Source organism: Colias eurytheme, chromosome 11 (assembly GCF_061535395.1).
Source record: "Colias eurytheme isolate Ceu_HAF_F1 chromosome 11, ilColEury1 Martin Lab GWU primary, whole genome shotgun sequence".
Lineage (NCBI taxonomy): Eukaryota > Metazoa > Arthropoda > Insecta > Lepidoptera > Pieridae > Colias > Colias eurytheme.
Window position 1 is genome coordinate 6039879 of NC_142990.1, and position 27796 is coordinate 6067674.

Below are 27796 nucleotides of genomic sequence, written 5' to 3' on the forward strand. Positions count from 1 at the left end.
GAGTTCAATAGGCACCAAAGTTATACAACATTTATTATATTTGGTACAAACTGATTAAATTTTCTTAGGATATCTACGCTTCGAATTTTAACGAGTTTTCATTATAATAACACGTTAACCTTAATTTTAAACTAATAATTTAAAGGTTCATGCGCAAAATTGAATAGTTTCCAATGTCCTACTGCTATTTGAACTGACATAAAACCGAAAACGAATAGATACTCATTTCTACTTGACATAGAAAACTCAAATGTTTATTGTACTTCTATTTCTACCACGAAATATAACGTCCGTACGCATGTTCTACATCTTCAACTGACTCACGGGTTGATTCATCAATAAACCAGCATAATATTTCCAGTTACGTTGTTTTATATGTTGAAACTTTGTAAAAGTGGTCTAAGTGACAAAATTTAGAACGACTACTTTTAGAGGAAATTATACCTACCAATTACTTAGTTGATAAAAATATATCTATATTTTTTTTATTTTTTTAAGGATTTAAATCGTATTTTATTATACATATAACTTATTCCACTGTTTCGAAGACAACGCACGTCTACTATTCTATATCAATAACTATTTAATTTCTTGAAGATTTTTTTCATTCATTTGTTCCTTTATAATAAATAAAAAAAGTTTAATTCTACTAATTAGGAGTGAAATATTTATACTTTTAAATAAGTTCACAACGAAAGGCAGCACTTGTACAAAACCCGCATGATGTAACCATGTAGTCTCTCCAAAAACCGTGTATTACATACATAGTGACAATACTACCTCTTATATCATATGGGTCCGTATTGATTCGTACATTGTTCTTCTCACTTATACATACGTATATTTAACTTTATTATTGGATATATTTGTTTTGTAGAGATGACGAACTACGGATTTTTTAACATTTACAAAACATTCAGGTGATTAATATTTTTTTGTGTTTGATTTTACACGAGTATTATACAAAATGTAAAGTGTGCGATACGTCGGGATAATAATATAAGGAATAAATCGCGTTTAAAATCTTTAATTTATAAATTCTGCCAGCTTTTTTAGAATAAAATAGTTAAAAATCTTTTCACGCTTTTATGACGCTTTAAGCTATTCTTAATATATATAAATCTCGTGTCACAATGTTTGTCCTCAATGGACTCCTAAACCACTTGGTGTGCACACAACTGCACATGGTGTGCGAATTTTATTATAATCGGTTATAATAAAATTCGCACACCATGTGCAGTTTGATCCAACTTGAGAGATAGGATAGTTTGAACATGTAGGTACCACGGGCGAAGCCTGGGCGGACCGCTAGTATATTTATAAAGATAGAGTACTATAATAGACAGATATCTATTGATTATATTTGTATATTTTTCTATGTACAGGTATTAATGCATCTTCATAGTATTTCAATAAATTTTAATTTATGATGTTCTAAACAAACGTTCTAAAATGTTTGCAAATATTAAAAAAAAATATCGCCTCTCTTGGTCATAAATTCAGCTTCTTTTTTCGTTATGTAAGTACAAAAAAGCAATTTTTTTTTATTATCTCCACTGAGAATCGAACCTACGACAGTTCTACGCTCATGCGTTAACCAAGGAGGTAGCATGTAAGTACTTATATAATGTAGAGAATATCTGTTAAAAAAAAAGTACACACCTCATCTTTCCCATGGATGACCATTTTATGCATTTTTTTCTGCAATTCTGAAACAAAAAATTTGTATCTATAAAACAAAATACAAATTATACGAAACAAGCCGTATTGGTCTTGCAAGAGTCGAAAATTTTGCAGCATAAACAACTGTATCTTTTGATTGTGTTGGCTTAGAAGTTTAATTTCTTCACAGCTTCAACGGACAGTAGATTTGAGTATTTGATATGAATTACAGCGAGATACCTGAGCGTTCCTGTGATAAAGGGACGTGACACAAAGACAGACGAACAACAACATGATCCTATAAGTGTAACGTTTTACCTGTTGTAGTTCGGAACCCCAAAAATCGCCAAGAACTAGATATCTGGGCTATCATCACTACATAGTATTTAGAACAAAGTCGCTTTCTCTGTCCCTATGTCCCTGTGTATGCTTAAATCTTTAAAACTACGCAACGGATTTTGATGCGGTTTTTTTAAGGGATAGAGTGATTCAAGAAGGTTTTAGTATATAAATTTATTATGTTTTAGACAAAGCGGGTGAAGCCGCGGGCGGAAAGCTAGTATTCAATATGTTAACGAAGTAAAATTATAAATCAAAAGGTATAGAATAAGAGGACTTTTTTTTCTCTTTGGTATCTTCTTTGAGCTTGTTTGTCTACAAACATAATTCAATTGTTTTTAGTGTTTAGAATTTGGAAAAAAAAGTATCCCACATAGAAAAATCAACAACATAAAAAACAACTCTTTCAAGCGCGCTCGTTAGTGCAAGTAATGTCATACAATAAACACCATGCCAACTATATATTTAGACGCTAAAGAAACTCATTTCTTATCACAGTTTGTAATTTCAAAGTCTACATTTAATAAAATTTAACAACACCGAGCAAAACAATGATATACAGAAATAGAACCAGTTTTTTTCTATTGATCTATGGGTGATCGAACTCTGTAGGTACCGTCTTGAACACTCAAGACGCGTATTAGCAACGCTCGTTGCGAAACATGCTTATTGCTTATGATAAAAAACATCTTATACATAAGCTTACATCATAGCTCAGCCCTTGCTTCTAACACATTAGTAATACTCATTGGATATTTTGAATAAAAACATTTAAGCCGGTTGTAGCTATTCACTAAGCAATTTATATTGTCATAAAAATATCGCGTGTTGAGTAGAATCAGGTTTAATGAATAAAATATAGTTTAACGAACAATCTTGTAAAGTTATAAACTTTGAGTTATGAAGAAGGAATATGTTATAACTAGCTGCTCCGCGTGGTTTCACCCCCGTGGCTCCACCCCTGTTGGTCGTAGCGTGATGATAAATAGCCTATAACCTTCCTCGATAAATGAGCTATCTAACACCGAAAGAATTTTTTAAATCGGACCAGTAGTTCCCGAGATTAGCGCGTTCAAACAAACAAACAAACAAACAAACAAACTCTTCAGCTTTATAATATTAGTATAGATGATAAATAATATGTTAAGTTAAAAGAATTTAATAACAATATTTTTCAGAATATTTATCACGTCAGTAGTTAAAACAGTTAAAGTACAAATATGTATTTAAGTTAAAGATATAAGGGAAAGGCATGCTAAACTTCTAGCTTATAAAAAATAATATGATGGGTATAGTCCTCCAAAACTCTATTAGAGGCGATAGATAAAAAGAATAATGAAGTTTTTTTTTCTTTTTGACCTTGAAATTGTTATTAGTAAAAATAAAATGTTTATTTAATATTGTTTAGTAATAAAATGACTGATGACTGATAAACCAGTTTGCCAAATAGAACACATTTTATCAAATATCTATATGATTTTATTTGTAAGCAAAACAATAAAAATCTTTGATTTTGTTTCATTATCACATCACGCGATTTCAGTTTCATCGATTAACATAATATTTAGATAAATATGTTAATCGATGGTACCAATCTTGGTATTTTTATAAAAATCTAGTGTTATGTTATGTGTTTTTAAGTTATATAAATATAGATGGTACCAATCTTGGTATTTTTATAAAAATCTAGTGTTATGTTATGTGTTTTTAAGTTATATAAATATAACTTAATATTTATTTATTTCTACGATTCATCATCATGCACATGTGTGTATTTGTGTTGAAATAAATGTTTTCCTTTTTTCTATTCCAAATTTATTCAAATTAAAATAAAGGTAGATTCAGATATTTAAAAAAAACAGATAAATATTAACCATTTTATTTATATCATAAGAAAATTTTTATTCACAACGTTACATTCTTATTATTGAATTAGTTTCTTAACATAATTATGAACGAATGCTATTCAAATCATTGAGACTATTAAATTATAAAATATTCACATAACAACGAATAATTAAATAGCTTTAAAACTGAATAAGTCTTATTAAAAGCAACATTTTTATGACGGTACGCGTCTAACCAAATTCGCAAACAGCCCGCGTTGCTAATGTCAAAAACCTCGACAGGCGGATGCGGGCTTCGTACTCATTATCTATACAACCAATCGCAAGAAGTTTTATAATACATAGATAAAGCCTTCATTTTTGAAGGAAAAGAAATGCATTTTAATCAGGTATTTTGAGGAATACTGACATCTAGTGTATGGTTGTAATTGCAAAATATGCAGATTCAATTCAAGTAAGAATTATATTAAAATAATAAAATTATAGATATAATATGTGGAAGTTCATGATTATTCACGTATCAAAATATTTAATGCGCATTCAAGCACCATTATCATACAAATTTGGGTATTTGCCATCGCTCCGTATCTAAAAGATTTAAAATCGGCATATGATGATGACCACATACCAAATGTATGATATAACAAGGCGTTCGACGGCAATTTATATGTCGTTAGTACTTCATAATTGTTTAATAGCAAAGCAGCCACTCGTCCGACGCTCAAAAGAGTTCAACGCACGTCAAAACGACAAAGCTCACGATTCTTTACACAATGGCACTTTTTGTGCAGTCTTACTTTTGGTTATGAGTTATGACATCATCTAACACTACCAATTTGAAATCAAGGAATTCATCACGTAGGTATCAAGTACTTAGTCGTGCTTCGCAGTTTTGGCTGTTTCACGGGGAATGGAATAATAAACGAGAGATAAAATGTTATGATATCCATATGGAGTATTATATTATGATGAATTAAATTACACACATGGATTGACAAATTAAAAATACTTTAAATATGATATTTGGTATTTCATATTATCTATTAAAACTAAGTACATAATTATATTTACATATCATATGATCATAAGAGATAATCTGAGAGCAAAATTTCCATGAGATAAAATTTACATGATACTGGCATACAGTCATGACTAGAGTTAATTAAAACTAAAAATAACAAGCTGAGTTTATACTCTTATCTTACAACTTGTGTTTTATAAAGAAAAGCTTAAAGTTATGAATACATTCAAGATTACTTCACAAATCAGTGAGCTTAATTATATAACATAGTATATAAGGCTGTATATGTCTAATGTATTTTTTGCGGTGGACTACATGCCAAAACTTAAGTACCTATGATGTGGGTGGCGCAAAAAATGTCAGTAATATTTTGGAGGTATCGTGTCGGAGCCGGCGAGATAGGTTCATCTATCTCCAAGGCCACGGCCGTTGCTCCCAAATCGCTGATCGCATCCTGCCGAAGCTTCCACTGGTTTGGGCACTTCTTTTTTGTCTAATGAAATATCTTCTACTCTTTTAGAATCTATAAAAATGAAGCTTTATATGCAATAAACATAGAGAATGATTTTTTTAGGTTTTTAAGAAATCGAATGAAATGAAGTTTGCCTGTTATACTGTAATACTTGAAACTTTTTAATGTAAATAATAAGATGATTTTTTAACATCGTTATTGTACAATGTACATTATTTATATGGTACGCTTAAATACAATATGTTTAATGAAAACAACAAGTTATACATATTGAAATAGCCATCATTTATAAGAAAAACAAGAAATATATAAATAATATTTTTTTATTAAACAAATAATCAATAGTGTATTTTAGGGTAATTTTAATTTTTATCGAATAAAATCCTAAATGACAATTTCAAAATCTTACTATTGTAGAGAATTTTAAGCCTTTATAAACAAAATTTCCTTATCGGGAAATAGAGGCGCAGATGAAAAGATTACAGAATACAGTATAATAGAATATTTGAAGAAATCTAGTTATTAGTAACAAAATTCCTTATTAATCATATTATAAACCAGTGTAATCCTATTAAATGTGACACAAAAGATGCCGTAAATCCTCAAGTACAAGTAATTTACGACTGTCTTACCGTAATAATGCTGGTTACATACAAATAGTCTCAATGCCACCCCTTTAACAGTTACAGGTTTAGCTACTGCATCATAAAACTCTTTTGTACTTTCATCTTTCACTTCCGAAACAAGTGATCCAGTGGAATATATTATAATTTGGTGCGGGTCTGGTGGACAAAGCGTTCAGTAGGCTTAACTAATTTCTGAACAATAATGACAGTTAAAACCTATTTATTTCATGTTCGTTCATCGTAAGATTTCCAACAAAGCACTCGTATTATAATTATTTTAGGAAAATACATAACATCAAGCATCTTACGAGGATCGCAAATATGGCTTTTTTCAGTCATGCGATTTTTATCATCAGTTTTGTGTCATTGTATTCCACTGTCGCAATGTGTTCTTGGGTGGATGTAGAACCGTTATATTTTTTTATAAAGTAACATTATAATGGCCACCCTTTTGTAGCAAAAAACAGAAGGGTATCGCAGGTAAGCAAATCTGTGATGGAGGACTGCGATTAATGCAACGATTTATGTTACATAATAAGGATTTTTTTTCATTGATAACTGTTATTGCTTAACTGTAAACTCTTTGTGTTGAATGCATGCTGATTGCACCAAATTATCTGATTATAAAAAGGAAGGCCGCATGTTTCAGATACAATTTGTTTACAAAAGTTTTACCAAATTTATATATCGCATGTACCTACTTATTGTTATAGTTTCTTTAGCGATAATGTTTAAGCAATAATGAGATTCAATGAAAATATAACGTCAGAACGAATCAATATGCACAGTTTTCATCATCAAATACACAGTAGGAAACATAACCTTTTTTTTATTATCCAAATTAATAAAGTATTTTTCTAGATTCAACATTTTTCTTTTTACAAATAAATAGCGTCACTATAATAAAATCTGTCAACTAACTTGATGTTACTAACTAATATATATTTTGGTCATTGATGAACTTTTATAAATCTATATATATTTATTAATATTTTTTTATTTTATTTTATTACACTCAATTTATTTCAAACTATGTTTATGAATCTTCACGTCCTATCTCATTTCCATTTGACTTAGGAATTTCCCAAAATTAAAAGAGATCAGCAAAAAAATATTTGAATAGCCAAGTAACAATAAGCCAAGCATTTCAAGCGCAGTTCTTTGTTTTTTAAATTAAAAAATTGAAAATAGAATTAATATTAATACTTTGAATTTGAATATAATTCTCATAGTAAAAGGTTAAAATAGATAAAACTTTTATATCTTTATCCTTGTCTTTATAAACAATTATACAAATGTGATAATATTACAAACACGCATTTAGTCACCCGATCGCTTATTTATTTTCAGTTCATTGCTGTTATCGCTAATTTTATATCTATATGTATATAATTAAAGTATGTTCCTATAACAATTTAATAAACATGGTTAACTCGCTGGAAATAGGCTCTTTTAAAAAAATGGGTAAAGCACGATTGGTTGGTTATGATTTAAATGATGAAAACGCACGCTCAATAAAATGTACATAACCATACATAATCAGCTCACAGAATACACACCTTTAGTCAGAGCTTATTGTGCATCTATAGTGAAAATTCAATATTTATTTATGTTTTGTGAGCCTTCACATTAATTCTGTTGGTAGTTATACTTGTAATACTCTTCTCCTTGTTTCTGTATTGCCAATCATATCTACATCATTATTATCTTAACTTAAAATCAGTTATTGTTTGAATGAGCTAAATTTAGGATAATTCCTAAAGATAATTCCACAAGTAATCTTGACCTAAAATTATTTCACTGTTTGATACGTATGTGATTTTTTAGTGTTATGTGCTACATGCATATATTATGGACTACAGAGAGGCTCATAAATTCAAGTATTTATGTGAACATATGTTATGATATAGGTACCTATGCTATTGGACATTTTCATACAACCATCGATATATTCGTAAATTTTAAACCATAACACAAAAAAGAGGAGCGCGATAATTTCAGTCGCTTTCAGTATTAGAATATTAATTATTAATCCTAAATTTATTATTATTATTAATCCATCGATGGATGTGGGTTTCTTTATTATGCAATAATATTTAAATTTCTGAAAATATGAACTCATATACCTGATAAAAATCACACGGTTAAATTTTAGGAGTAAATCATATTTTGGAATTGGCAGCTAAAAGCATATATTTTTTAATATGTATGGAATACAAATCAAAAAGTAAGTTTATTTTCTCTTTCTATTATTCTGTCTTTATTTTTTTCGATACAACGAGATGACAATTTCTGTTTATGATTAAGGTCAACGTATTATAAACGATTCAACTACCATCATGATGTTTGCATTGTGAGTGTGACGTATGGGTAAAAATAATTTTTCACACACATAGGGGAAACGATAAATACTAAAGAATAAATATCGTTTGACACTTGTACTAGATTACCTTGCCGAGATAGAACGCGACCATGGCATTGGTCGGGATGCGTGTTCCGTCTCGCTCGCACGCAGTTCATTCACCCGGCCGGTGAGTGCGGAAGAAGCGCAGGCGACGGTACAGAGTACAGACTACAGAAGTCAGAGCAGACCGCAGGCGACCGCGGCAACGACGGCTCCGACCGTGAACCGAGCTACACTTATCAGTTACACGGAGCTATCGGTGCGCTACGCCGCCTCCGCCTCGCCATGTACTAAAGTGTTGAACTTAGACTGAATGCAACCTAGATCTCAATTTTAAGACTTATTAATTTAAGTGACGGTCCCAGTGTAGTGATGAATAGTTTAAGTTTAGTGAAAATATCTGCTACACTATCTGGATTTTATTTACGATTATTCTCTGGATTACTATGCGCTTATTGGTAAGTTACGGTATGAATTTTCTATTATAATGTAAAATGGAATGCATAGTATATAAGGTAGCTTATTTACATCGCGGGATGCTGACCGTCTTGTGACAAAAAGACTTCAACGCGCATGATCTTTAGCTACATCTTAGAATCATAAGAAAGTATTTTATGTCTTAAATTACATTGTTTGAATTTTTTTATAAACACATATGAACTCTTTACACAATAAACAATGTATGATATATAAAAGACTTTTGTAATTTACATTATTTTCACTCTTTTCTACTTGTATCTAAAAATAAAATATGTATAATATTATACACAAAGGACAAGTAGTAGTTTGGCTGTTTGGATGAGAAGTAGCAAAATCTGAATAATTCATGAAAAAGTCATTTATGTTTATTTTACAAAATAAATGTAAGTGTGTTGTATTTGGATTATTATTTTTTTGCAAAGTAATATATTTTAAATTTTAGTATAGGTAACTATTTACTTATAATGTATAAAATTTTGTACTCGCTATAAGTTATAATAAATTAAATAAAAGCTCTGCCTGAGCTTTATCATAAATATAAGTAATACTGAACAATTAAAATTATTTAACGTTTTAATATAATAATTCTTAATATCTGTAACACTGCTAAATAGTAGATATAATAAGGCTAATAATACCTAATATTTAGATTAATTGTTTTCATCATACTAAAAATTATATTCATCTCTTGTACCTAATTATGAAAAAACTATTCAGGTTTTAAGCAATAATTACATAAAGTAACTTGGTTATATCACAACATGTAACGAGCAATTGTTATTGGGCAGTCGGAGAGCAAAAAAGAAGCCTTGAACCTGTTGAGTTCAGCCTCAAGGTTAACTTTTCGCGCACGTGGTCCCAAGCTCTATTGCGTAATTCACCCCATATAGGTATAACTTACTTTGACACCCCTTATCCATTATCAAATATTTCATAATATTAAATTTAAACTCTATATTTTTTTTAATCATAACTTCTTCTTGTTTTTAAATCGTATACCATAAAAATGTATCCAAGTAAAATGTAAAAATTCTTTGTGTATTGTATTTATTATGATCACCACAACTGGGCAGAATTACGGAAACATTATTCAATTTACTCCATGTATTATGAGATTCATTCAATTCACATGCATATGAAATTCCAAAAAACATCAAATTTCAATTTTATAAATAAATCAATTCTGTAAAGTAACGATATTTGTAAGTAGTAAAAAATATTCATAAACGACGTCGACTTGAACTCGTATGTAATAAAAAATAGTATATATTTACTTACCGAACGCGGTAAATGAGACGTAGTGCCAATCTGAATCTTACGCCGATCGCAAAAAGATGCAAATTGGCACGCAGTGTGATTGTAAATTCGGCAATGACACTGACTACATCGATGATATAACAACAGGCTGACAAACCCGTGAAAACTCGGTCATTGAACCGCAACTCGCTCGAGCTGCGGAGTGCTTTCGCTTATGCGATTTTATGTTTACGTTCAACGATATAAAGTCGGAAGTTCAATTTACTCAGCCGCAACATTCACAATTAAGCTCTGCTTATGTTTTTCTTAGTGAATATTACCTTCGCGATGTCGTCATTACCGTCGTCTCTATATCGAGGGCTGTTAAAATTTCTAGTGTGGATCAGAAAAGTCAATATTGTAGGAGCAAAGGAATTGTAATAAAACAAAAAGTACGAGTTATCCGGTGAGTTCACTTGCGCTGGCTCTTACGTGGGAGTGCCAGGAAGGTCCTTCATGGGTAGAAAGTAAATGCCTGGTAAACACGGAGCACGCGTGGCGGCGAGGGGGGACTCAATGCGTGGAACCTGTTCAAGCAACGGTACCTCATGCCCCGGCCGCGGGCGCACACGCACCTATTATGTAATATCCATTTTCATGCTTCGACAGCTCCGTGTTGTATTGTATTGACCTTTCAACTAGCTTTGTTATTAAAATGTACATAATATACGCATCACATCACGATGAATCAACAGTATCCGAAGTGCGATGATATAATTCATATCTGCTGCTTTAGCACGAATACAACTTGTCCACATACTTAGTTAAAAATAAATAAACCTACCCCTTTTTTTTTTAAGTGGGGAAATCTTGCATAGATACCCACGGCCTCCGGGGAAGGGGCTGTGGGTTATGTCGGATTCCTACCGACCAAAACCCCACTGTGTTCCGTGACCCCTGCGTATGATGAGTTTTTGAACTCAAATATTACTTCATAACTATATGTATGTATTAGCATTCGAAAACGAAAATAAATACTCACCTACAGGTACAGTCGACAATAAATTATTATAACGAGAATCAAGGACTGCAGTGAAATGTCCCACATACACAGCACATTTAATAGAGTCGGTATGGCGCGAGCCTTCCGGTGGCCACAACAATAAACTGTTACATACAGATCATACGTACTAAATATTTTTTATCGCCCTACACTACACAAGGCACATTTTTATTCATTTATTCAGATAATTATCGCATTATGCAAGAGGGAAATACTTTAGAGGGCATCTACACGTGAAGCCTTCGAACCGTATCAAGACAGTTGCGGCGATGACTTCAGTTGACATTTTATTCAATGAATGAATACACGTGTATCGATCTATACATAATATTATATAGTACTGCGTAGTAGCACTTACCTATCGAATGAAATGCATATAACCGTCGACAGATATACGATATATATGATATAGATAAATTATTGTTTAAATCATTGAACTTGACTTCAACATTTTTTGAACGTCTTCAATTAATTGTTTATTTAGCTGCTACTTTATAGCGTCATTTATGACAAACGTTAAACATACTTAGTAGCTACTAACGAGTACTTATGTTTAAATAAGGAAAATATTTTGGACCTATAACTTAACGCATCTTATAATACACTTGTTGTATATTCCTTAACAAAAACACAATATATTTTTTTGGATAAGCTAAACATAACGTAGCTTTTACAAAATGTTTCAATGCATACAAGGAAGAGAATCCCGCTATATCTACTCTAATTTCACCCTCCTATTCTATTTTTTACCGCCTTGACCTAACGGTAGCACGATTCGTGGGCACCGTATCAAAAATCCAGCGGGAACTTGATAAAAAAACAGATTCCCATCGATTTCTACCTGTTTAAATTAAATTCCATAGCCAGGATGCTCAACAATGAATGTAATCATAATGAACCAATTTCAACTACGTTTTGGAGTCATGCGCTATACCTGCTAATCGTTTGAACAAACTGAAAGATGCTCCTGATCTAGATCCATGAATAAACAAAGTTAAAATTCTTCTAAACTATAATCTACCTATTATACCAATTCTTTTAGGACAAACCGATGAAAAGAATCGTGCAAAATTAATTTTTTAATTTATCAATAAAGATACATAACCAGTTTTATTTTCTATGTTTTTATTAAAATACTCAAAACAACATAAGCAAATGAAATATTAAAGTTAGACAAAATACTCTACTCTATACTCTACCGAAGTTGTCTCTTAATGTTTATGCAATTTAGTTATTACGTATTGCAATTGCGTTCTAAAGCTGTAAACCTATTTGAGAGGCAAAAGTGCATGATTCACAGCACAGTTACGTTTAGACGTGCTAAAATCTATCGCGCTACATAAGTACGTATAATACATTACCTTTACGAGCACCCCATAACTTAGCTCATAGGAAATTGCCAACGACTAGTCATTAGATATGCTTTTACCGTTTATTGGTTTTAGGAAATAGATATCAATATTCGCAATATTCGCAATTTCTTGAGATGTAGAGGTCAATGCTGATATAACTTCCTCATACATTGTTACAATTTTACCATATCTAACATCAACTATCAACGTCAGGTATTACATAAACACAAGAATTTTTGTCGAATAAAAAGTTCACGGATATTTATTATATCTAAACACAAACCATAACAGCGTCTATTGTACTAAATCATATTTTTCTATTGATTCGAAAAAATCTAACGGTACGTCCCTTACAAAGACTCGGTTGTCATTATCCGGCTTAAAGGCTCTACCTGCAGCGGGCAAACACTTGCCTCAAATATTTTTTGCTAACCATAGATAATTATAAACCCGCATTGTCATAAAGGATATTTGATTGACATAATAAACCTTAACGCATTTTTAACGACAAATAATCGTTTTGTTAACGATATAAACGCAACTATAATATGCAGGTTTGAAGGCTATGTTAGCTATGTAATACTATTTTAATTAAATATAAAACATCATTAAATAGATCAGAATATAAAGAAGTGGCAAGTAACAAAGGAAAGTAAACCGTGGTTAGCTCGATCGATGAAAGTAAAGGCCGGTGCAGACAGGCGGTCCCGTTAGCCGGCCGGGCCTGGGCTCACGGAATACTAAACGCTGACATACTGCGCGGCTTTTGACCCTAGCCTAACATTCTAGACTAGAACTTCGCACTTCCATGCACACGATTTATCAGCTATTAAGATTTATATAACCGTTCAGTTAACTGTATGGCCTGAAATTATCATGATTTATACGTGTAATTTACAACTTGCATATTGTATAAATCTTTCTGCGTTAAATCCTACATTTTGGTACATACATATTAATAAATCGCATAATATAATAGATAATATTATTTATATTACCGCATATATAAACATTGTTAAATGAAAAGCAATTATGAAATGTAACTTAACAGAAAATAATTATAGGTTAGGGGTAGGTATAGCTAGTTTACTATTGAACTGTAGAACTCTATAGTTCATCTTTTATGTTTTATTTTTGGTATAATAAAATGTAATGCTGGTTTTGCGTAATTACCATTACCATGAAACAGTTCTAGGAATTGGATAAAACATTAAAGGATGTTTTTTTACTAAGGCAATACTTTCAAGTCTCATCTGTCTTTGTTATATTGTTACCTTACTTCATGCGAACATTAAAAAAGGGGACCTTTTTTAATTTGTTGCGAAAAAATGGAATTTGTGCAAACGGCACTTTTAGCAAAAAATTAAAAGACTCGTTGTTAAATAAACGACCCGTTGTTTTTATACATCTTTTGTCTCACAGGCTGTCATTATTGTATCGAACAATGAAATAAAAATACCGGTAATAACAAACGAAATTGCACATTTGTGCAAAAAGTGAAATTGGTGGCAGTAAAATAATTTAAAACTTAGTTGTCTGTTGCATTAACTTAGCTAGTCTTATTTGAAAGACGTCGCCGACAGTAAGGCTCGGTACAAACATAAGCAAGGGAGGACAATGACCTTACGCAAAATTCGCTGCATTGGGCTAGGTCTAGTGCATGCGCGTATCCGCCGCCAACACGGAAGCGTAACGAGAGGGAGCGCGTTATGCGCCTGCATCCCGGCTAGAGCAGGAAAAAGGCATGAATGAGTATTGAAGCCTACCCCAAGAAGGGGGAAATCGAGTTTACACAAGCAACACTTCCACAGATATAACTTCCTCGCTGTGCTGGGCTAAGATCGATACAGCCTATTCTGTTCAATAAATATTAGATGCAGGAAAGACTAATACTCCCATCAGATGGTAAAGATATCATTATGTTTGTATATATGTTTAACTAAACTTTTTTTTCTTTTCTAAAACTAAAATTAAATTTTTGGGTAAAATGCATATTTTCATTTAAAAACCCAAATAATCAGTATACCAAGTAGGTAGTATCTAAAAGATAAAATGTTATAGTTTCACAACGTTCTCAATAGAAAACAAATCTTTGAAAACATTGAAGGAGATTAAAAAAGAGTGACATGTCTAATAGCTAATTAGTTATTAAAAACGAAAAACGTTCCATTCACTTAATCAAATATAAGCACACTTAACAAAAAGCGTGAAATTAATCGTTCGCTTTAAAATGGGAATGCAAATTTTGGGATAAAAGGCCTGAAGAAAATTCATGTCAACGACCTCGCCGCCGAATACTGGCATGGCAGACGCATTTCCCGCACACAGACGCGGCGGTGCGATTTATTCGCGCGGCCAGAGTAGAGCGAGACACCGAGCGACGCCGGGCGGCGGGGGCTAGTGGGACGAGGCGCTGCGGCCGTTCACCCCGGAAGATTCAGTGTTTTGATACTGCTCAAGCCTCCACCGATGTTGGAAAACTACATTTTCTTTGACGCGCTTCGCTTTTCACGCTCTAATTGACCGAAAAAGTTGATATTAATTTTATCATGAAATGCTAATCTTTTATCTAGTTGCTAGGCAAACGAATTTAAACCTTATAAAGTTTTTTTTTTTTTCAAAATTAAATTTAATATTCAATATCGAAAACATAATCCTAAGGTATTAAATCATATCAATTACAATTTAACAAGCAATTAAAATTCTCCCTATTCTCAATATTATTCATCCAATTAAGCATAAGTCACAATCTATGCTTGAATAAGTTATTAGTTAGTACACGAATTTGAATAAAAGCTTTATTCCATAACCGACCATTTTTATTAATTCTTGTAAATCAGTCGTCTGAAGTCTCATATCAATAGAAAGTGTTACAGGGCGACGCGGACGGGATGTAAGACATATTTGAAAAAGGTCCAGACATTAGGGCAGGTCAGGATCGACAAAACAGGGTTAGCAATATAGAACCCAATGTATTATGAAATTAGAACCATGGAATGTTACAAAGTGTTTGAAGTAATAAAAGGACTAATACTACTTTTAATCTGCTTAATGAGACTCTTTTTTTAGAGTTCTACATCGTTATAAGAACCAATTAAAAATAAATAAATTCCAAAAGAGTAATTCTTGGGTCTTACCCTATAATATTTCAATTCTTGTAGTTATTATTACCTACTGAAGTATTATATTATTTCGTACAGAAAACTATACAGATAACGTTATATACAAGTTAACTTCCATATGAACTAGTAATACAAGAATGAAAATCAGTAAATATTAGATATGTTACATTACGTTAAACAAAATTTATAATTTATATACCAATTTACTGGTCCTGCGTAATCAAAATGGAAATTGCAATCAATTTGACTCTTGTAAATAGTGAAATCAATATTGAATAATAGTAGGTGGCAGGGAGACGCGGTAATCGTTAGGGAGAATGCATTGCCCTTACTACTACAGGTTCCTATTCCATAAATTTAAATCAGATTGACGGATAGAGTTATAGAGACGTTCGAGTATTTACTATCTATCCTTCACAAATATCCATAGAAGAACAAGGATGAAAGATTTTGAAAATACGGGATTGCAGGCGAGATGCACGGGTAAGGGTGTATGTAGGCTGTGTCGTCGACCCGCGATAGTGAAAGCGTGTTCCGGGGAGGTTTGCGCGGCTCTCCCTGCCATGGCTTTCGCTACCGTTCGCACGCTACCCACACACCCCTTGCTGCAATTTTAAAATTTATTTCCTTGTGCATCAGTCAAGCTTTTAATAACGCCGTATAGAGCAGTGACGATCGTGTCGATGTATAAAGGTTAATTACGTAAGTTTATAGACGTATAATAAAAATTAGATCCTTTTTCGTATGTTGTGTTCTAAAAGTAATTACATCTTACCGTGACATAAGATTATATCATAACAAATAGCTCGGCGAGCCGCTCGCACGCGGCGCGATGGTCGTTCATAGATTCGCAGATCGGGAGCACGGTCAGGGCGCTCGGCGGCAGCCACACTACGGAAGTAATGAACTTGAATGCAGCGCTCGGTCGCACTGCGCCGCACCGTCCCGCTCTTCTCTAATTGGAGAACACTAGGCGCGAACGTGACGTACTCACTGCACTCGCCGTCAAATTCGTCCGCATTCTCCATCACGAGCCGCTTTCATCGTCGATGCGTTTATCGGAACGAGACGCGAATATGTGTGTCGATTGCATTCTCGTTGTAAAAGTGCATCTAGGTCGGTCGGCATAGCGTGGCGTCGGGTTAGTGCGACACGCTCCGCGGCTAGACGTGGGGCAGGTCGGCCAGTGTTGCATAATGCGCGCCCCGAGCCGCCAGCCAGCTCGCAGGCCGCGGGCCCCCGCCAGCGCCTAGCTGTGGGCCTCCGCGCGACTCGCTCCCGGCTCCGCCAGCCGACATGAGATCGGTGCGCTGGCTGCGGCCTATTGTACCCTTGTTGACGCTCCGTATCCTGCTGGAGTACATCAAATCGCTCGACATCGCAATATAACACAAATCAAACCCGACCAGTATATACCAAAGACACTCGATACCTTAAACCCGGAAATAACGTTAAACGTAATCGAAATAGTTGTTAAGGAAGCCTGAAAAATGAGTCCTATTGTAAGTATTACGATTTATCACAGTGAACAGTGAATTATTAATTACATTAGTAAATACGTTATTATATTTATTGAAGTTGTGTGAAAAATAATTTAGCTCAAAACGAGCAGTAAATCCAAATGAACGTAGAGAATTATTAAGTATTAACTGAAATTAACCACATGAAATAATTTGAAATGAAATAAGAAAAAGAATTAATATAAGAAAATGAAATAAGTAACAAAATATTCAAAATTATTTAAAAATAATCTTTTAAATGAAATTATAAATTAAAATGTAGAGTCTGTTTATAAAGATTAATAATTTTGATGCAGAATATGCAGTCACATATTTTATAAACCTATTTTATTACATATAATATTATTAACCATTTTGCATAAGCGTTCTAAAATATTCAAAACTCCTGTAAACGATGGGTAAAATATATTAATAATACATCTATTTATGCCAATACTTGCATCTATTTGTAGTAGAAACAGCTACGTATTACATTATTATTAGACCACAAGGTTAGTTTTCCGTCGCTCATAACATATCTGGCTATATTTCGTATTTTCCAATATTGACACAATGTTTAATTGAGGAAGTATTTAAAACGTACAGTGTATCATCAGTGTTTAAATTTATTGCTCTCTTATGCAAATATAACTAATTTTTAAAGAGACTTTTAAGCTCTACTCATCAAGAAAATCCTCACTCAATTTAAAGAAATATAACAGTACAATTAGACTTTATATATATTATATTTAGTCTATACCCTACTCATCCACACATTTAAAGCTTTTAAATCGTCTTGCTAGTTTATTTATTATTTTCCAATTCCCACACATATATTAAAAATGTTGTTAAAAAACTGCATAAAATGATAGGTATGTTTAGTTTCTAATAAATGAGCAATGATGCGCTATGCATCGCGATTGCGCTGGCGCAAAGGCCAAGTTCAAGTACTACGTAGTCACCGCGCCAAGGTTCCTTCCTGGTGCGCGCGCGCTACGCGCTCATGCGCTTGCTAATTGATTGCAAATTCGATTATCGTTATTAGCGTTTAAACGAACATTTATTCTTAAACAGCTTTAATGTTTTTGTACTTAATACTATTAGAGAGGCATTAATTAAACCACCCTTATGTATAAAGGGTTTTATACCTACTTATACTCATATAAAATGGTATATGTATTATGTTATATAACATTGCACTCATTGCAAGACATTAGTAAATATATTAATGTGTATATAATGGAATAGATTAAAAAAGAAGATATTTAAAATAAAAGGAGACAGCAAACCTAAATTGTAATTTTTGTTCACATACTTCTAATATATTTTTAAATCAGAATCTAGAGTTTCTAATGTTCATAATTGATTGCCTTTGAAGTAAAAATATGTCTCAATCATATTTTTAATTATGTTCTATAAAGAGTCACTTTAAATTTTGTTACATCCTAAAGAAAATAGATGATAGATACAAGGAAAATGAAAATTTAAAAATCCGGTAATTAAGAAACATCTACAATCTAACTTACTTCTGTCAAAAGTATAATGAAGTTTAAAATTGATGGCCCTGCAAATCTCCTGAATATCTCCTATTTATTAACAGGGTATCTTCTTTATCATATAATAAAAAAAAACTATAAGATATATTATAGAGCCATAGAGCCGGTTCAAGTGCACAGATAAGGTTCAAGTCTCGTGCACAATGTGACATTGCGCGGACGCGTTGCACAATATCTTAATAATCACGTGCTAAACCAGCAGACATAATTATTATATAAGTGTGTAAATTAATTACCTCATTACTTGACTATTAAAACATTCTTAGCTTTAACTTCAGAAATGTACTCAACAACCATGATTCCGGCTTTTGTCAGATTTTTGATTCAGAGTTTTTGTCGCAAAGAATCTTATTGATAAATACACAAAAATACACATAAAATGTGAATAATTTGTGTCTCATTATTCTTCTGTTATCGTGTAAGTTGAAGAATGGTGATTTAGAACAACACCAAATCCTAGCGGTTTCTCCACATCTCTTTTACATAGAACCATTTTTTCTCTCCGCATTCTTACCTAAGGGATACTTTTTTGGCAAATAAATATAAAATATGTTTGAGACTGGGTCTGTAACAATTTTTCATTTCATTTCATCGAAATTGGTAGAGTGAAAAGTCATGAAAGCATAACACACAGTCAGTCAGTGAGACTATTGCAATTAAAATATGTATTAGTAATAGATGTTCACAACTTGATTACTATTTTTATTACCATGATGATGTAATTGTGCAAAACATTCAGTATCAAATATCAATGTCAATTTTATATGAACTATAAATGTTTTCCTGTGGTGTATAAATTTTTGGTTACTTTAACATTGCACATTATTTAAATATTTTCTATTTTTCTTAAAAAATCACAATAACGAGACTATGTACATATATTGAAAATATATTACATTTTATGTGTTTTAATTTGTGGCTTCATTGATAAACGTCGCTCATAAAATTTGTTTTTGGTTTGTTTCAGATACTTCTACGTTAAATAAAAAAGGACATCAAAATCATCAAAATGAGACTGGTAAGAACTAACATTTATCACAAACGAATTAGGTATTTAATGTAACTTTCGCGTAAAAGATATATAGGGACTTATTCATATTATTTTACGAGGAATTCTTGAATTTACCATTTTATAGCATTAGCACTATTAAATAAAAGTGTAAATTTCTGTGAATGCAAAATATTTTTTTTGGGGAATTTAAAATAGGTAAAGAGGAAGTGTCTGTGCGCAATGAAAATTGCGCACTTATTTCAAAAGTAGGTCAGTAGTGGCGCCGCCCCTTTATCGAACAACGACGTCGTCCTCTGTTCTTATTTAGCGAAAATATACTCTCGACTTAAGTGACAAGATTTAAAACGTGTTAACCTGCTTCACAGCTATGGCTATAACGATAAAGTGCATTCATTTGCATATTTTTGGAGTACAAATTGACGATGATAGAATGCCTGACACGCTTATATCCTTATACAAGTTGGTTAATCTTACTTTCAATGATGATAAAAGACCTTTCAATCGATACACTTTATATGAGATTAGTGTGCAATGCGCTATCTATTCTTATCTGTCTAGACTAACTTTAGAATAAACAATACGGAAATTATGATATACCACGATCATAACATATCACAACACTTATAATAATTTTCAATTAAGAGGGATTATTTATAACGTATCATTTATTTATAGTCAACCAGTGAAGAAATTCCCAGTACGACGGTGGGACGTACCGCCAGTCCTAACATTGGCGCCGTAGCCAGTAATGACGCCTACGATGTGACCAGAATGAAGGAAGAAGAGTTCGAAAGGCTCACCGTGTACATTGTACCAGATGTTCCTTGCGAACGTGGAGTACTGAACAGAGCCGAGAGAACTCTGCCTCGCAGTTTGGCTTTAAGACCCTCTGCAGTATTATCTACACCGAATACACCGGTACGAATAGTAACCATCACAAATATTATTTTACACAATAGGAATCTCGAAATCTTTGTCACTAACAAATTCTTAAATTATATTCTAGACTGAAGGTGTTTGGAGCACCGGTGTTATACCTCGAGGAACAAGATTCGGGCCATTTGAAGGTACACGAACACCCAATAAACCAAATGACAAAGTATCGTGGAGATATTACTGGAGGGTGAGTAAATAAATCTCTAAAACTTTCCCAAATCTATCACAATTCACCTTAACAAGCTTACATTAACCTCTATTACATTTCCAATGCCTTTATCTATTACCGCAATTAAACCTTTGTACATAACTAACAAAATATACCTATTTAACCAAAAATGAAATTTTACCTTTTAGACATAATTAAATAAGCACTATTCTCTCTCTAACCTATTCCTCTCTATTTGGGCCAGGTACAAGAAACTGTCAGACATCATACTTATGGAAATATTAAGGTGAGAATGGGTTTTCTTCTATATTTTCTACCTTTTGGTGGTGGTTGCTCAAACATTTATTTTTCTATAAGTATCTTGTATATGTGCCGAGTGTGCTTAAAGTGCTTTGAATAACGTTCAAACAAAAAGCCTTTTATCTTTCGCGTCCAACATCATTATGACATTGCATCTCGTCCTTGACTCCACTCCATAATATGTATGTTGCTATCAGCTGCACGCGTAATGTAAATATTAAACACGTGCCACGTGTAGGATACAACATGTGTTATAATTTAATAGACAAAACTTTAAATTAAAATAAAACCGGCCAAGTGCGAGTCGGGCTCGCGCACAAAGGGTTCCGTAGCAGCAAATATAATAAATTACAGTTAAATCAACCTATCTCAAAAACTATAAGAGATACTTTGATCAAACCAAAAATCGTTGAAAGAGTTAATTAGCATGCATCACCTCTATTTTTTTTAGAATTTTATACCCCGTAGTTATAAAAATAGAGGGGGGGGGACATATTTTTTACGACTTTGAGAGCTGATATCTCAAAAACCGTTCACTTTAAGAAAAATGTTTTTTAGAAAACTTTATATCATTTTAAAAGACCTTTCCATTGATACCCCACACGGGTATGTACATCGAAAAAAAAAATTTCATCCCTCAGTTACATGTATGGGGGGCCCCACCCCCAATTCTTTTTTTTACTATTTAGTGTCATATTTTTGTAGCGGTTCATACAACACATATTCCCATCAAATTTCATCACTGTAGTACTTATAGTTTCCGAGTAAATCGGCTGTGACAGACGGACAGACGGACAGACGGACAGACGGACATGACGAAACTATAAGGGTTCCGTTTTTGCCATTTTGGCTACGGAACCCTAAAAACGATGAAAGATTTTTTTAAATGGTTAATTAAATTAACAATTCGGACCTTAATTTTGGACTGGCATAAGCAATAAGCCTTATACTATTAGTATCTAAATGTATTCTTAATATATATTAATTGTTATTTCAGATATTTAAGGACAGTGACTATTATTACCTGGATGGATCAGACACAAGTGTAGCCAATTGGATGAGATACGTGGCGTCAGCCTACTCGTTATCCGTAATGAACCTCGTTGCCTGCCAGCACCAGGAGCACATATATTTTTACACTATAAGGTATAACTTTTTCACCAATCACTTTTCATTTTGTTACTTCTAATTCAATAATTATTTTTTATTTAGTAACATACCTAATATTAAAAGTAATTTAATTTATATTATTTTCAGGGATATCATGCCAAATGAAGAACTTATGGTATGGTATTGTAAGGATTTTGCAACCAGGCTGGGATACGATATTGACCCAGAAAGAGCAACATACTCAATATGTAAGTTACATATCTATTGTTACAAATTATATTATGAATGATATTATTGTAATTATATCAATATAATTATATAATGCGTGTTGTAGTTCCCAATAACTTATTTACATAATTTTTTATAGGTAAAGAAGAAACAATCAAAAAAGCTTATGGACTACCTCCCGCACCGGTACATCCTGAAATAGCTTTCAATCACATGAAATATGTTCTTGGTCTAACAAATACAAAAGAACTGTTGGAAGCCGAAGTCCCAAATCGGCGAAGAAAACGCGAAGCGAGTGATAAACCCCTTGAAGCTACAGCTATGCTACAAAGAGATGACCCTAGATGTATGAATAAAAATGAAAGGCTTGTTGCTAGAATGGATATATCTACAAACGGAATAATTCCGAAAATAGAAAACCCACACTTTATAAATGAGCAACGGCCGATGTCGCCAAGCTCGTTGATGCAACCACCATCGCCTAAAATACATCACAGAGATCAAACTTTAATAATACACCAACACAAAGAAAGTACATCTCATGTAGTCATACACCAGATGGAAAGTCCTAGAATTCATAACAACAGATCACCAGGATTAAACCATAATCAACGTGATTTACGTGGACCTTCGCCAATGGCTTTAAACCACTCAGAAAAATTTGGAAGCAAGTCACCAAGTCTTCCACACTGCGTTCCCTCTCATTATGAACACCAACTAACACCTAATGATGGTTCTGTTAGGTCTGATGAAGGTTATCATAGTAATGGTTACCATGACGAGTTTACTCCACCAGAAGATTCAAGTGATTCTGATGTTGAAAATTATGTTTTAGATTGCTCAAATAAGACAAACGAGCCCAAAGAGACTGTTATCGTTCAAAAAGTTGACCAAGATATGCATCGAAATGAATATCGAAAGGTCAAGATAAAAATGCCAAGAGCATATCAATATCAAAATCATAAAGATATGGATTGCGAAAGTGAAAAGGAGTTAATTATTTCCGAGGAACTAGCTAACACTTCACCACAAAACTTGTCACCACCCCGACGTGACCCAGCAACTTCAACAGTTATTGTGTTGGAATCTTCACAAAATACTGTAGTTCCTTTAAATAAACCATACTATGAAGATGGCGCATTATCACCTTCCCCACAACCCGCATTTATGAGATACTCACCACCAGATACAAGAATTTTGGAAACCATTCTTACCGGAAACAGAATTGATACTAACAATAACGATCCAAACAGAAGACAACCAAATGCAACACCACCTCCATCATCTCCGACTGAAATGGCATATTCGTACAAGAAAAGCCAAAGGTATGGAAATGCTTGTAGTCCTGACTCTAGCTCCAATTTGACACCTTTACCATCTTTATTGCCGCTACCTCAACAACTTCCCACACCTAACTCGGTGTCATTGTATTCATCTTCTCCGCCGCACTCTATACCCCACACAACGGAAATTCGAGAAATTCGAGAGATAAGGGAAATAAGAGAAACGCGTTATGAAAGTCATTATCCAAATTATTCTTATAGTTTATACTCGCCACCAAATTCCACCATCATCACGCAACTTGGATCTCCACCCACTACATATTCACCAACGGTTACATCATCACATCAATACGAGAGGAATCAAAACGGTCAAAATAACCACCATTATCCATCTTCAACTAGTGTTATAACACTAAAAAATTGTTCCCAGTTAAGTTTAATCCAAAATTCAAACGTGAATGGACAACTTGTACCACAACATGGCAGCTTGAGCCCTGACGGTTCATGCAATTTGATGATGGCACCAATGAGCCCTAATTCTCAAACCTCGCGAGGGTATAGAAGCTTACCTTACCCCTTAAAGAAAAAAGATGGAAAGATGCATTACGAATGTAATGTATGTTGTAAAACATTTGGCCAGTTATCAAACCTAAAAGTGCATTTGAGGACACACTCAGGGGAGAGGCCTTTTAAATGTAATGTCTGCAATAAGTCATTTACTCAACTTGCTCATTTGCAAAAACATCACTTAGTGCATACTGGTGAAAAACCCCATCAATGTGATATTTGTAAGAAAAGGTTTTCATCAACATCGAATTTAAAAACTCATTTGCGACTGCATTCTGGACAAAAACCATACGCATGTGATTTATGTATGCAGAAGTTTACACAATTTGTGCATTTAAAACTTCACAAAAGGCTTCACACAAACGACAGGCCATATGTTTGCCAAGGCTGCGACAAGAAATATATCAGCGCTTCGGGATTAAGAACACATTGGAAGACGACTAGTTGCAAACCAAATAATATTGAAGAAGTGCTAGCTATAACGAATGCTGCTAATACTGAATGCATGGGTATGTTCCTTTTCATTATTAAAAAGTCGAAGTATTTTTGTTTGAGCTAAACTTAATTTAGATTTTTTTTATTTAAAATTGAACTAATGAAGTAACTTGTATATTTCACATATATAAAATTTAAATATATTTCACAATAAACACAGACGCAAATCTAAATACGCCGCGATGCACTTTCTCTCCGTAGGTGAACCACAACTTTCACTTGCGCTCTTGCTGAACGCGACCGATTTCATTTTCGCGTGCACTTTGCAGGTAACGTCGACAAAGACTGCCACGAGAGAGAGGGGCATGAAAGTTATGAAGTGCACTCAGCCACGCAAGGAGGGGTGATGACCGGTGGGGCTCGCAGCATGTCGCACGGGGAGGCGATGATGGCAGGACAAGCTCACACGACGACGCCTCACCTCACCGGCCACGGTCAGATGTCGCCGGGGCCCGGCGGCCAGTACCGCGGCCTGATGCCTCCGCAACCTGACCACGAGCAGCATTACTCCGCGTCCCCTGAAACCCGACCCACTGTGATAGAATCCAGCCAGCCGCTAATCATAGAATGTACTTGAGCGCTACCCTATCTTTCAAACCCCAAAGTAGTCGTTGACACGCGCATCCGAATGCGTGTTTTCCCGCCGCATAATGTGATTCCTGTCTTGTGATCAAGTGAGAGTATTCTTAAAATTAAAGAGGCATTCGTGTGAATCGACTCGTCTCATTCAGTGGCTATGAGATTAAGGACATTAATGTGTATTAAATTTGTATTATAGTTTTAGTATAAGCGCAATGCGATTTAATTAAGTACTAAGTACTTACATAGAATTCATCCATTTTAAGACTATCTAGTTCTAATAGAAGGCCGTGGAATACTTTATTAAGGTCTCAGCCTTTTTTACGCTAATGCTCAATTTTTTTACTTAAACGTCTATTGTAAATGAAATGTTTCGCCATCGACTTTATATAATTTAATAGAATTTTCTAAGAGCGTGTATATAGTTTGTATATAATTATTCTATGTAAAATTAGACTGTAATCTTCCTATCATTGTAGTTTTTAAAAAGAGCTATGTACTTGCAGGTAACTTAATATATTTTTGCATTGTTAACTGCAACATACTTACAAGTAAAATGATTAACATTTCACCAAAGAACATGTAACAGTTATATTTTGCCATTTAATTATTTTGTCTGATTTTTTGTCAATTAGACTTTGTCATTAAAAATCACCCTCGTTCCCCATTATATCTTTCCCTAATCGAAAATTTGAACACTTAAGTAATATAAAACAAGATATTAAATTAGTATTAGTGCCAAAAGCGCGAAAATATTTTTAAATACTTTTAAGTTATCCTAATGAAATATTCGTATCGTTAGTAAATCATTGTTCCTAATGAATAATTGGAAAGTAAGTGCGTATGTGCAACAACTTAATTCTAATATTAATTAGATTAGAATGAACTGTGTACATTATCCCTATGCTAGAACAAATGGTGCTTCACATCGTAGAGTAGTAGTCGCTCACGTCAGTCGCCTCGAGAACTGACCGACTATTTACTACACGTAATTTTAATTCACCGAGTTTACTAGTTAATATTTTATATTCCAATTTCAAATTATTATGATTCTCCTATTCGAAAAGGCTGAGATTTGTAATGTGACGATTGGCAAATGTAATTATAGGTACTGGTATACTTAATGTGTAAGTGTGTCAGTCTTAGAATCTGGGAAGGTATAAATTATACATGATGTAGAACTAAGCAGTAGCTTTTTCTATATTTAATATTCTTGCAATAAAATTTTATATGCATTCACTTGTAAACTGATAATCTGTATATTTTATACCAAGCATTTACTTGCGAAACTGATAATTTTGTAACACGTTCAATTTTAATATAAATAATGATTAATTACTGCTGAAATGTTTAGGGAGATTGTATACTTTATCGTCATTTATATGTGTGTTAATGATATTATGATAATTATATTTTCATACCTTTATTCAAATATATTACAGCATATTATACGAATGAACTGCATTAACATAGTATTGCTTAGTAGTCAATGCCTTTGATTGGGTTAAAGAATATTTTTTAAATTAATCGGAAACACACATGTAATTGTTTTAGTGCCTGAAGTTTGTTTAATAATGATCTGTCTTTTGTTGTAAATTATCAATTAATAGTTTATTTCCGTATAATTTTATCAGAGTCTATTTCTCAATCTTGTTATTGTTATTGGAATTTATAAAGTTTAAGCATCAATATATGAAGCTTAATGTTTAAACTGTTACAGATTTTTGTCAATGTTTTGTTGTATGCTCCTTGATTTAGGATAGGATACATAAAATGTAATTTATTTTTTCTTGTACTTTTATCAGATTTGTGATTGTATTTTATTACAGTTTCCGACTACTTCTTCATTGTTTCACTAGACTGAGCGCACAAATACAGCACCAATGAATATGAATTATTATTAGAATAATCATTCATAATACAGTTATCTATTTTCCTAATACCTCAAAAATATAGTACAATCACAATTTTTTGCTTTTGTGACATTTTTAATTATTTATATTCAGATAATTTTACACAAAACTGTTAACTTTTTATTTCATGTAAATATGTAAATTCATTTTATTACTCGCCACAAAATTACGTTTCATTTTTTAATACCTACGATTAGCATCCGATCGTAAATTTTGTATAAAAGTTAACTATAGCATAAGATAGAATGTTCTTGCGTAATTTATATACTTATTAAGTACAATATGTCACTTATGGTACATCAAAATAAGCAATATACATTATAATTATTGTATTTTATAACTTCCGCTACTACATACAATATTTGCAAGTGCGGAAAAGTACCTTGAAATGAGGTATTTATCTAATATGCCAGAAATACCTATAATCACTATAAAGGCCTGTAATTTTGTACACTTTGATCGACGGTTAATATTTTACAATACCAAATCGATTAAAAGAAAAAGTAAAATTTATATTGTAGTTTT

The 27796-nt window shown here is 33.0% G+C and overlaps 1 protein-coding gene and 1 long non-coding RNA gene across 6 annotated transcripts in view; one reads left to right on the forward strand and one right to left on the reverse strand.

The window, feature by feature from the left end:
* LOC149904599 (uncharacterized) overlaps window positions 1-25063 on the reverse strand; it is a 47458-nt gene extending 22395 nt beyond the window's left edge. Inside the window, exons 1-3 of one of the 2 annotated variants that reach the window (XR_016457271.1) lie at window positions 24942-25063; window positions 22121-22316; window positions 1663-1709 (exon numbers count right to left, since the gene is read on the reverse strand). This is a non-coding gene — a long non-coding RNA (uncharacterized LOC149904599). The remainder of the gene's footprint in view (window positions 1-1662; window positions 1710-22120; window positions 22317-24941) is intronic. The other variant, XR_016457270.1, reaches the window with a different exon arrangement.
* Blimp-1 (PR domain zinc finger protein 1) lies at window positions 8228-27784 on the forward strand. Of its 4 annotated transcripts, none has more exons than XM_090107447.1 (9): window positions 8228-8829; window positions 19647-19697; window positions 20367-20609; window positions 20698-20814; window positions 21041-21082; window positions 22094-22242; window positions 22354-22454; window positions 22574-24793; window positions 25049-27784. In XM_090107447.1, exons 2-9 carry the CDS (start codon window positions 19689-19691, stop codon window positions 25354-25356), a joined length of 3189 nt encoding a protein of 1062 aa, XP_089963573.1. In that variant the 5' UTR covers window positions 8228-8829; window positions 19647-19688; the 3' UTR covers window positions 25357-27784. The 4 variants fall into 4 exon arrangements, with proteins under 4 accessions (XP_089963573.1, XP_089963575.1, XP_089963572.1 ...); XM_090107446.1 differs by lacking the exon at window positions 8228-8829 and adding an exon at window positions 16730-17126; XM_090107449.1 differs by lacking the exons at window positions 8228-8829; window positions 25049-27784 and adding an exon at window positions 16729-17126 and having other exon boundaries at window positions 22574-24948.
* The last annotated feature ends 12 nt before the right edge of the window (window positions 27785-27796 follow it).

Bases quoted from the DNA above. Each gene is read 5' to 3' on its own strand.
- Blimp-1 (XM_090107447.1), top strand. The intron at 22,243-22,353 runs GTATAACTTTTT...TATTATTTTCAG, and splicing joins ATATATTTTTACACTATAAG to GGATATCATGCCAAATGAAG. The intron at 22,455-22,573 runs GTAAGTTACATA...AATTTTTTATAG, and splicing joins AAGAGCAACATACTCAATAT to GTAAAGAAGAAACAATCAAA.